General features: G+C 35.8%; 1 protein-coding gene across 9 annotated transcripts in view; it reads right to left on the bottom strand.

Moving 5' to 3' along the window:
* SIDT1 (SID1 transmembrane family member 1) overlaps nt 1–12,666 on the bottom strand; it is a 166,981-nt gene that overhangs the window by 75,137 nt on the left and 79,178 nt on the right. For all 9 annotated transcript variants that reach the window (XM_074301212.1, XM_074301215.1, XM_074301208.1 and 6 more), the window contains one exon: nt 4,987–5,032. In XM_074301212.1, the coding sequence (XP_074157313.1) occupies nt 4,987–5,032 (46 nt within the window). The remainder of the gene's footprint in view (nt 1–4,986; nt 5,033–12,666) is intronic.

The following is a 12,666-nucleotide window of genomic DNA, read 5'->3' as shown; positions in this document are numbered from 1 at the left end:
CCTAAGTGCTATTCCTTCCCTCTATTGATTATCTCAATTTTATTTTGTATATATAATTACTTTCATATTATCTATCCCATTAAAGTATAAGTTCTTTGAAAGCAGGGACTAATTTTACCTTTCTTTGTATCCCAACATTTAAGCACAGTGCCTGGCACAGAGTAGGTGCTTAAAAAATGTTTTCTGACTAGAAGGATAAAAGTGATTCTTTGGGGAAAATTTTGTAGTCATTGAAGTCTTAAATAATTTTCCAAATACAATCTAGCCTGCATATTTCCTCCTATTTGATTTATATCAAGGTCTTTGTCCCTCGCAGTGATCCTCAAACTTTTTAAATAGGGTGCCAGTTTACTGTCCCTCAGACTGTTGGAGGGACGGACTATAGTAAAAACAAAAGTTCACACTCTGTCTCGACCCCTCAGCCCATTTGCCATAACCCAGTGGGCCACATAAACATCCTCATCTGGCCGCATCTGGCCCGCGGGCCGTAGTTTGAGAACCCCCGTGTCTACAGTATCTGTCCAAAATGCTAGCTTTTTGGACAATGCAGTCAACTGCATATCATAACATGGACAATATACATCTTTTCATCCACTTGGGTTTTCCTGTGAGGATTAAACTCAAAATCTGACTAGTTTGAAGGTTTGTGGTTTTGTTTCATTTTGTTTTATTTTTTGAGTGATTATGTATCTTATCTAGGGAAGTTTATGCAATTAGTAGATCAGGTAGCACTGTGACATCTAGCTGCCAACACCAAATGTATTTGGGAGACAAATGACCTGGGGAAAAGATATTGGGACAATATCCAGGATAAATGAGAATAGTCATGCAAAGGATATTAGAGGAGCTATATAAGGGGAGGGTTAATAAGTAACTACTGTAGATGATATTGGAAAGAACATGCAGAAGAATTATTCACTAAATGTCAAAAACGACACATGACAATCAAAACCAGAGAACAATCAGCCTGCCACAAAAAGGAGCCCACAAAGTAGTTGAGAAACTCTGAGTTAATTTATACAATTCACCGGAATGACAAGATTCTTGTGCTAGGGCTCTAAATGACCACAAGACATACTCAGCATGAAACTTAACTACTACAATTCACCATAAAATAGATTTTTTTAAATTAAAACTTTATTTAGCTATATCACAGCCTATGTACTTGCAAATAGCCTATTGTGTATCCAGTCAACAGATTTTTCTGCAGGTTTGGGGGAAGATTTAAGCCAAGAGAAGAGTAATAATAACTTGGGTTCATCTTGTCATGGGCGCCTCAAAAAATTAATGCAGAGAATTAGAGTTTATCTTTACTTTATTTACTTGAAATTAGGTCTTTAAGAATTCAACCTAAATTATAACTTGGTCCTATGGCAAATACCATCTGTCTGATGAGTAAATTTCCAGGAATTCAATATAGCCAAAAAAAAAAAAAAAAGACTATTTTTAATTAGGCTCAAGCCACTGATACAAAAGTATTTTTTCAGTGCTATGAAAAGATAAATTGAAATGCCTCCATTTTGTTTTATTCAGATACTTAAAAACCTCTTCTTCCTGTCTTTAAAATCGTTTTTAGGAGGAAAGTAGCAAAACTATTATAAATCAATAAATAAAGCACTTGTATATGTGAAAAGACATAGAAGGATGGGTGTTTGTTAGCAGACATAAATTACTTACTGCCTAGTAGCCCCTAGGGGCTGAGGCTATATCTAGAAGACTCCCACTTTCTCATCTGAAAGGAGAAAGGAGAGCTGAAAATACAGGTGAGGCATGAAGACTTCAGGCAGACTCATACTAACTCTGCACCAATATGATGGTATGGGGAGACAGGAGCTGCTTCCCATTCCTGCCACGACTTCCTTTACCAGAGAAGCTTCAGCATCATTATGACAAAAAGAAAGAGGCTAGGTCTGTTCCTGGCCATGCTGTGGCCTCTGTACTTACATAGTTTCAATGCCTAAATTAAAAGGAGCTGTGAGAAAAATGCTGTTCATGTGTCACTTAACCGACAGTAAATGCTATGTTCTTGATGCCAGAGGGACAAATAGAATTTTCATCCTTTCTGCCTTTTCCTCTTATCACCTCTGGGGAGAGATAAATATGTTTTTATCAGTCCTTATTAATTAAAAAATCTGTTGTCTTTCTGTTTTACCACTTCCTTTAAAAGAAACTGGCTTTCAGGGGCAGCCTTGAATTCAGAAGGACCTGAGTTCAAATCTGGCCTCAGACACTTAACACTTCCTAGCTGTGTGACCCTGGGCAAGTCACTTAACTCCAGCCTCAGTGGGGAAAAAAAAAAAAAGAAAATGGCTTTTAAGACCATATAGTTGTTATTATTGCACTGATATATGTGTATCCTTGGTGGAAGGGGTGAAAATGCATGGCCACGTATCTAGAAAAGGAGATAAGAGTTTTGATAACTGATGGAAATATTTCCAGCATAAGGGCTTAGAGATGGATTGAAAAGATATTTTATTGATTTATATTTTATAACTTCCCAAACATAAAGAATAATTAAGTAGAGACAGACGAAAAACAAAACAAAACAAAACAAAAACCTCAGGCACAAGTGAGCTTTATAGGAGACTCTATGGAGGAAGGACCACATTCATCTTTACTAAGACCAGTTGCTTCAGGTACTATCAGTTGCTGGTTCTTTCTGTGCAGTTTAAGGAAACTGTTCTTAAGGATTGGAACTAATGGTTTTGCCTTAAGAAAATGTCACACTTGGGGGAAGAGTTGGAAACAAGCACTGCCTACTTCATACAAGTGGAAATAACTAATTCTCCTGCAAATCCTTCACCTACTACTCCCCACACTACCAAATGCACATAAACCCACTATTAAAAAGTCTCAGGTTTATGAAAGGTCAAATACAAGATGAGAGGAATACAAATTAGAGTTTAATAAAAGTAATAAAATATTGTAACAGAGGACAACAATTGCTTCATAAACAAGGAAACTACAGGAAAAACTATCAAAATGTCAGTTGTGGGGGAAGGGAGAGAAGGAGGAAGAAAAATATTTGGAACTCAAAATCTTATAAAAGTGACGGTTGGAAACTATCTTTACATGTAACTAGATAAAATAAAATACTACAAAGTATGATTTTTTTTTCTTTTTGAATCTTCAGTACCTAGCACATAGCAAGTACTTAATAAATGCTTGTTGAAATCAGTTGTCAAATTGGAATACTAGAATTGTGCTAGGATTATATGGGCTTCGTATCCTCAAGGAATTTATTATCTAGTTAGAGATCCTTATCCTCAGATAATGATAACCTGGATTTCCAAAGGCTAAACTGTATCCAAGGATGTTGGAAATTGACTTGCTATGAGATATCTTTATAAGAAGTCTTTATAAATCTTATAAATAAGATATATGTACATAATAAATATGTACAGTCTTTTTTTTAAAGTCAGTCTTTTCCTTTAAAGATTTGTTGTTGATTCTTTGTTCCTAAATTCATATCAACCAGATGTTTTTATCAACAAGGACTGGCCCATTTCTACTAAGATTGGCACATGCCCCCTTGGATTCCATGATCAGCTCTTACTAAAATTGATGTATGTCCTGTTTCTTGTCACGCTATTTCCTGCATTTGACCATAGAACACTTTAGGGCTATCTATATTGATAGAACACAAAAGCTGAAAGTATTATTTTTTTGTATGTGAAGCAATTGTAGCTAAGTGACTTGCCCAGGGTCACACAGCTAGTGAGTGTTAAGTGTTTGAATCCAGATTTGAACTCAGGTCCTCCTGATTTCAAGGCTGGTGCTCTATCCACTGCACTATCTAGCCGTTCTATAAGTATTCTTCAGATATTTATTTTTATATTTGATATTTTAGGAGAAAAATATTAACATTGTGATATTCATATAAAATCTCTAATTTGAGATCTGTAGAATTTTTGCAGAATTTTGCAGGGTTTTGCAGAATCCTATTAAGAAAACTCCATAGATAAGAGAATAAATAACTAGAAAAGGCAAATAGAAATATCAAACACTTTCTACTTTGTTGTACCAATTTGTTTTAAAGTATATCATGCTACAAAATTTTGAGCTTTTGTTATTTTAGACAATCTCTTCCTTTCCGGTTGCCAAGTATAATGACTGCTTCAAACTATTACCAAAGAGCCATATGGCAGAGTGGGCAATTTGCCCAATCTCCTGAGAAGCCACAGTCAGGTCCTAACTAGATGAGCTTTTGAATAGATGCCAAGCTGCCTTTCAAATGAGTACCCCAAATGAATGTGTCCAGATTTGGAAGTGAACTTGTGAGTCTGAAAGGCCAGGAGTCTCTGGTCCCATCAGCTATAGCTAGCTGGAGCCACGAGAAGATTGCACAGCTGAGAGGTTGGTCTAAGTACTGGCTGTTCTATCTAGAGTTGTAAGGACAGTACCAAGCAGAGGTGAAATAGAAAATTCCTAATTAACAATCCTGACTGCTCTATGTTTTGATGAGGTTTAAATATCCGCTTTCCAGAAAACTGTAACAGTAGTTTATTTTGAAGTTGTTACTGAATTTCATTTTGATCATTTTGTTAATGAGAAATGGGATGATTATTATGTTAAGAACTAATTACCTTTTCTCTGGCTGATTAATATTGTATACAGTATTCCTGGATTTGGGGAAACAAAGTTACCTAATTCTTAAGTAATTTTCCCCCAGACCACTTGATTAGGGGATTTAATGAGCCAAAAAAAATATGAGAAAAGAGAGTCTAATATCCATAACTAAAGGCAGGCTTCTTCCAGGACTGAATCGGAGCTAAACCATATGCTTAAGTTCAGCAGAGGTCATGGTACAGTAAATAAGTAGCATTTCTTTTACTTTATATTAGTTCCAGATGTAAAGTTAAATTCTCTGTCCAAAATTCCGAAAGGTGAGTAAAGGACAAATTGATTTCTTTCTGACATTATGTACAACTTTCTTAATTTGCAATAGTAAGTGAATAATAAGTATCCCTCAGAAATGTTACTTACCTGAGGTTGAGAGGGGCTGGCAGTGAAATGAAAGGCAACATTTGTCCTGAGACACAGAAAGGAGAAAAGGAGAAAAAGAGGAATATAAATTGAGTAGGGCTGAATTTATTCATGTAAAAGATAATCACTTTAAACTATAACAAGAAGAAATAAAACGTCACTTTTGATTGTTCATATATGGATCATTTTGATTTAGGATAAACATGGGCAGGGGGTCAGATAAGGCAGACTTTTAAACTCTCCAGGGAATAAAACATCATAAGATGATAGAGGCAGCTAGTGGTACCTGGAGTCAGGAAGGCCTGAATTCAAATCCAACTGCAGTCAGTTCCTAACTGCATGATCCTGGGAAAATTATTTTACCTCTGTCTGCCTCAATATCCTCAATTATAAAATGGGGATGATAATCAATTATATAGGGTTAGTAGTATAGCTCTAATGAGGTAATAATTAGGAAAAGTACTTAGCATGTGCCTGGCATACAGTAGGAAATTAATAAATACTTATTCCTTTCCCCCTTTCTTTCCCAATGTAAATCATAATAGTGATCTCTATTGTATGTACAATCCTATACAAAAGCTTCCCGTTGCTTTTGTCTCAGAATTCTCTGGAAATGTTTAGTCCTCTTGCTAAGATAGATAATGTTGGCAGATGATTTGTGTGTATATATTTTGGAATTCAATCCAATCTACATTTGTTAAGCACTTACTTTGTGCAAGATATTGTGCTAGCCAGTAATGATACCAAAACCAAAACAAAACAACCCCTGCTCTCACATTCTAGAAGATTGGGGGGAAAAATAAAATCCAAAGGTAAGTGAATGCAAATACAATAATTCAGGAGAGAACATTTTCATCTGTGGTTATCAGAAGAGGTTTTCCATAGGTGTAGGCACCTGAACCTGAGTTTTGAAGCAAGCTAGTGTGAGAAATGTATGGGTAATTGGTTTCCATAGTCACAAACATTAAATTGGAAGAATGAAACTTAAATTAGAAAACTACAAGGATATCAAGGAATAATCTAGAGTGAAGGTTATCTTCCCCCTTTTAGATTATAAATTCCTAGGGGACAGGGACTGGCTATGTAATATTCATATTGTATCACTTCCAGAACACCCAGTTAATGAGGAATCAGGGGAGGGACTTGTGATTCAGGATAAGAAATAAAATTCTACCTTTGGTGTGCCTATTCCCAAGAATGTAAAATAAATCCTTCCTGCAATCATCAGTGAGTCATGGAGATTTTGGCAAGATATTTCTATATAAACAGGACATTGACTGGATAAATTGGAGATAAACAACTGAGGGAAAGCTCCAGCATTAAGGAAAAATGGAAAAGGCTTCTTGAAGATATGATAGTAATCATGGAAGCAGGAGATAGAGAAGAGGAGGGAGAGAATCCCAGTCATGGGGATAGCCAATAGAAATACCATGCAGTATACAATATAAGTCTTCTCAAAAGTTTTTTTTTTTTTAAAGGGGGGAAACTGCAGACAAGGTAGTCAAGGCAGGAGGCAGGTTTGTGGAATGTGATCTGCACCCTTTGTATGGGTGAAGGAGAAGGAAATAAGATAAAAGTGGCAAGAGGGGAGAGAGACAAGAAGAGAATGGGCAGTTTCTCTAAGAAGTGACTCTTGGCAGCTAAGAAGAGAGTCTGCTTATGGATTCAAGGGAGCTCTGGCAGTCAGTCAGGAGTTAAGATGTGAAGAGAAGTGGGCTCAGAGACTAAGCAACCTGCCCATTGAATACTCTATGTCGGAACACTACAAGAAAAAAAGATATTGGGGGCCTGTAGTGCCAAAAGGCATGAGTTGTCTCGAGCATATGTGTGACAATAGTACCAATATGTTCTCTATCTCTCTGTCCACTCTTCCATTCATGCTGTTTGTATTTGTGGGACAGTGTGCTGCAGGTTCATGAAGGGAATTTTTGTAGCTACTGTTCTTGGGTTAAGTGTTCAGTAAGCGTTTTACTTTGGTTTAATTGTATCTACTGCCTATTAAAAAGGACCAAAATGGTGGAGTTTGTGAGCTCTAATTTTAGGAAAGCAATCCCTCTGAGTACCCTAGAATCTGAGTTAATTGCCTTCCTAAAGACCCATTTAGCAATCTATGAATGTAGAATTGGGACCACAGCCCCAGAGGAGGTACTACAACTTAATTGATTTATAGATATGGTATCCTACCAACTAAATTGCCAATGTATTTTTTTTTTTTTGGATGGCTGTCATTTTAATTATATGGCTAACTCCCAGTGAGGAAACTGCCTTTATTAGTGTAGATCAGCAGCTGTTTCACAAGTTAGAGAGCTGTCTGGACTCTTGAGAGTTTGCATGATTTCTCTATGGCATGTACGCCACAGGCAGGACTATATAAGTATGAATCTTCCTCCCCAGAGACCAGCTCTCTGGCCACTCTATTACTTTGGCCTTCTTAAAGAAACCAAAGAGTTAATTTGAGATAACTAGACAAAATAAGAATAAGATTCATCTACAGGAACAAAAGGTCATGAATGTCAAAGGAAATAATAAATGAGAAAAAAAAGGAACAGATCATGCCAGAATAGCCTTATTTCCTTTTGTGATAGTTACTAAACTGGTAAATCAGGGGGAATGCTGTAGAACTGAACTTAAGCAAAGTATTCAATAGATGAAATATTTCCTTCTATTCTTGGGAGGAAAGAGGACATGGGGCTAGACAATAGCATCATTAGATTACTGTGCTCTGGAACTAATTCTACAGCCAAACTCACAGGGTAGGTAGGTAGGGTTGTGAAACTGAATGTGGAGGGTTATGAAAAATTTGGCAACAGTAAAAAGAATCAAATATTCCTCCAAGATTTAATTCTTTATGTAAAAATAAACAAGTACATCCATCTCATTAGTATGCAAATTTGTTTTTTCTTTAATAAATAATAAAATTATATATATATATACCAAATAATTGTTTTAAAATACAGTTAAATGTTATCATTAAATGGTTGATTTGCTTACCTATTTTGATATACCTATATAGGTGGGATTATGTACAAATTTCTTGGATGAAAAGGGGTCACTAGTGGGAAAAGTTTAAGAAGCCCTGATCTAGAGGACTATCTTAGGATCTGTATTTAACCCTGAACTGCCCAACAGTTCCTTATTATTGGTCCATAATATGGATAAAACTAAAGATAGCATCTTTATCAGGTTTTCAGAGGATATAAAACCAGGAAGGAAAACTAACATACTGGATGACAGAGTTATGATGCAAAGGGATCTCAGAAAAATAGGAGAAAACTCTAGGCTAAATCTAATAGGATGAAATTTAATAGGAATAAATATAAAGTTTTACATTTGGGTTCAAAAGACTGACTTCACAAGCACAGTTTTGGGGGAGAGGGGGAAGAGTATATTTAGAAAGTAATTTGTTGAAAAGGATTTTGTGTGTCAGTAATGTGATCTGAGCCATACAGCTAATGTGATTTTTAAGCTGCATTAGCCGAGTCAGCCAGGTGGCACACCACCTGTAGATACACAAACTGAAACTAGAGTCAGGAAAACTCATTTTCCTGAGTTCAAATCCGACTTTAGATACTTACAAGCCATATGGCCCTGGATGAATCACTAAACCCAATTTTCCTCCATTTTCTCATCTGTAAAATGAGTTGGAGAAGGAAATGGCAAATTATTTCCATGTCTTTACTAAAGGAAACCCCAAATGGATTTGATTTTCTCTTCTTGAAAAAGCTGGACAGGACTGGAATGCCTCAAGAACAAATAGTCTAGCCATACTACTTTGCCTTGTTCAGATGGTATCTACAGTGTGGTATTCAATTCTGATTAGAAAGGACATGGACTATTAAATAGAGAATTTGCAGAGGAGGCCAATCAGGAAAGAAGCTATCTGTGGGTCCATGGCATGTGAAATAATTGATTGAAGGAAGTGAGCATTGCAAGCCGTGAGAAGAAAGATTTAAAGAGGCAGGGCAGAAGAGCTATCTTCTAGTATCTATTTGAAGGTTTGTCATGTAGAAGAAGACTTGGACTTCTTTTCAGCCACAGAATGTAAAAGTAGGAGCAATGAATGAACTTGTCAAAAGGGGAAGTTTAGTTTAATGTCAGGAGAAACATTATAATAATTAGAATTATCTAAAAGATAATTAAGAATAAATAATTAATAATAATTAATAATTAAGAATAAATAATTAATAATAAGAAAATAATTCTTAAGAAGAATAAGTGGGTTTCCTCTCATTGGAGGTCTTTGGTCAAAAGCTAAATAATCATTATTTAGGTGTGTTATAATGGAGATGTTTTAGAGTACAAATTGGACTAGAAGACTGGTGAGCTCTCTCATAACTCTGAAATTCTATGATTTTAATTCTGAGACTGGACCCAATGTCTTTTTAGTCTAGTCTAATCAGATAGGGCTTTTCAAGAATCCAGTATCTCTTCCATATCACAGGTCTTTGTGGATTTTATTAGAAATTAAAATGTTAAAATGAAACATTCTTTTACAAAGAATATTCCTTGTAATAGAGTCATTTGTGTATAGTAAGATTTTTATGTTGGGGGGTAGAGTTAGGAATGAAAAGAAATCAAGCATTATTTCTAAGGGTGATGGTACACTTTTAAAATTTTAATTAGTAGTAGACTATGTCACATTTGCTTCATTTCTTAGTATTGGCTCATGGATAATGGGATTCTTTTCTCTTGTTCATTTTCTCTAGTCAAAACCCCCTCATCAATTACAATGAACTGCACTTGGGAGTTTTGGCCCTGTGTCATGAAAAGAAAATAAAGTCTACATTCAGGTTCACTTTGTATATCTAAGCCAGTGATCATGGTCCTGTGTTTACATGGCAGGAGTTCAGAAAACCTTTAGGACTGCCCCTTTGGAACACTCAACTCAACCACCTGAGCTCTGCTCTTTTAACAAAGTTTTCAATGATGGTAATGTCAGCAGGTGTTTCCCAGGCAACAGAACACTTTAATTCCCCTCTGTGAGGCTTGTAGGAATGATGGAGAAACTGATTTTTTTTTGGCAAGCTTGAATCACCTTGGTATTTCCGGGAGCAGTTTTATCTTGGCCAGAAACTTATTTTCTAAAGCTTTGCTTGACAACCTTTGATTTCCAATTATTTCTCTTTGTGAACATACATATATAATTATGAGGTTCCATTTTCTTCATTATTTTCCTAAACATGGCATTCATAAATCCAGAAAACAACTATCCTATTTCTGCCTTCCAATATGGATTATATTACATAAAATAAAAATTTGTTACTTTGGCAGATGGCATATAAACATTTCCCATCTTTCACCTTTCTCTTCAATAGAGATAGGAAATCTTTTTATAACAAGGTCCATTGTTAGGGGTGGGGAAGTATCTTTAAAAGTCCATATCATTTTTTTTAATTTAGAAAAATATAAAATGTTCAATTCTCTTGTGACCATTCCATATGATGGATAATATGGGAAGAGGTAAGGATGAAGGAAGAAAGAGAAAAGGGTTATACTAACAGTCTAAATCTAATCAATGAACCAGATTTTTTTCTAGTTTCTAACCTATTAAAACAATGCTAGCTTATTAAGAGGCAGCTTGCTACAGTACAAAAAAATGGTGGTTTGAGTCAGAGAATCCAGGTTCAAAGACTGGTCCTGTCATTTACTATCTCTGTGACACTTTTCCCATGTACAATCTGTTGCCCAGCCTTGTTTCTACCTTCACAATACAGTTATCCTTTCTACGTCATGATCTGACTTCCCAAGTCTTACTGCTCTCTCTTCCTGGCTGGAAAGTTCTCTCTTCTCCTCTTGCTCCTGGTTTCCCTGACTTCTTTTAAGACTCAATTCAAATTCTAACTTCTGCAAGAGGCCTTTTCAGGTCTGTGCAATTTTCCTGTCCCCCCTCAATTCCCACCCCTACTTCTAGTGCCTTCCTTCAATCTTAACTTTTATTTACACTATATAGAGCTTATATGTACCTTTTTTTTTTTTTTTGCATATTATCTCTCCTATTAGAATGTGAGCTTCTTGAAATCATGGGCCATGTTTTTGCCTTTCTTTATATCTTTCTTCCCATCTCAATCCTCCAAAACTTATTCTTCCCCCCCTCCCCTTGGTTCCATGTCTCTCCTATATATTTTTTTCCATATTTTGATGTTTCTTTCTCAATAAATGCTTGTTGACTGACTCTAGGGAAATTATTAACTCACTCTCTTTAGTTCTTCATTTTCTGGTCTGTAGAATGAGAAGGTTAGACCATCTGATTCTGAAGAGCTTTTCTAGCTCCATATTTAGGAGCTATTAAATGTATTTCCCTGAGCAACTAACTTACTAATAAGTGATAAATTAGGCAAGATACTAAATTCATTGTTTCTAGAGGCAGAAGAAGAAAGAATCAAATATTTATTAAGCATCTCCCATATGTTAATCACTGCATTAAGTACTTTACAAATATTACCTCATTTGATCCCTATAACAACCCTGGGAGAGAGGTGCTACTATTATTCCCATTTTACAATTAAAGAAACTGAGACAAAGATTATGTAACGTGTCTGGTATCACATACTAGTAAATGTGTCTAGATTTGAATTCAGATCCTGCTGACTCCAGGCCTAGAAACTTTATTGACAAAGCTATAATGATAGGAAATTACTCTTTTGACTTTATTCTATAGAGACTGTAAATCTCAGTTTTAAATTGGAGAACCATTTTAAATTATTGTAATGGGCATTTCTGAGCCTGATATAAGATAGAAATGTATCATTGTGAAGGGGAACAAAGATTAGGTAACTACTCAGGAGATTTAAGAACTACTTCTACTCCTAACTAAAAGTGCAATCTTAAGGAAAAAGGACTAGAATATTTATTATTTACATGGCACAGTCGATAAAATGCTGGGTATGGAGTCAGGAAGATTCATCTTTCTGAGTTCAAATGTGGCCTTAGACATTTAGTAGCTGTGTAATTTTGGGCAAGTCACTTAGCCCTATTTACCTTAGTTTCCTTATCTGTAAAATGGGTTGGAGAAGGAAATGGCAAACTGTTCCAGTGTCTTTGCCAAGAAAACCCCAAATGGGGTCACAGAGAGTCAGACATAAGTAAAAATGACTGAACAACGGCAAAAATGTGCTATGTACTGTGCTAGGAACATTTACAGATGTTATCTCATTTGATCAGCACAACAATCTTGCAAGGTAGGTGCTGTTATTATCCGTTTCATAATAGAGGAAACAAGGGCAAATGGAGTTTAAATGATTTTCCCAGAGTCATATAAATGTATAGCACCTTCTATGTACCAGGCACTGTGCTAAATACTTTACAAAATTAATCTCATTTGAAGCTTATAATAACTAGAGGAGGTAGGTGTTGTTATTGTCTCCATTTCTCAGGTCAGCAAACTGAGGCAAAGAAATATTAAGTGACTTCCCCAGGATCACACAGCTAGTAAATACTGGAAGTCAGATGTGAATGCAGGCCTTCTTGATTCTAGACTCAGAGTTTTAATCGCTGTGCCACTTAAGCTACTTCAAGTATAAGTTATTTCTGATTGCACAAAATATAGAAAACAATATCAGAGAGAGAGAAGGGATATCATGTTCTCCTTATCACAATAATATTTAATTTCTTCATCTGTGACATGAAGGAATTGAGTGACTATTCCAGCCCTAACATTCTACAATTCCAGAATTAAAAATC

This window comes from Sminthopsis crassicaudata, chromosome 3, assembly GCF_048593235.1.
Source record: "Sminthopsis crassicaudata isolate SCR6 chromosome 3, ASM4859323v1, whole genome shotgun sequence".
Lineage (NCBI taxonomy): Eukaryota > Metazoa > Chordata > Mammalia > Dasyuromorphia > Dasyuridae > Sminthopsis > Sminthopsis crassicaudata.
Note: the sequence above shows the minus strand (reverse complement) of the source record. Positions and strands in the feature narration are given on the sequence as shown.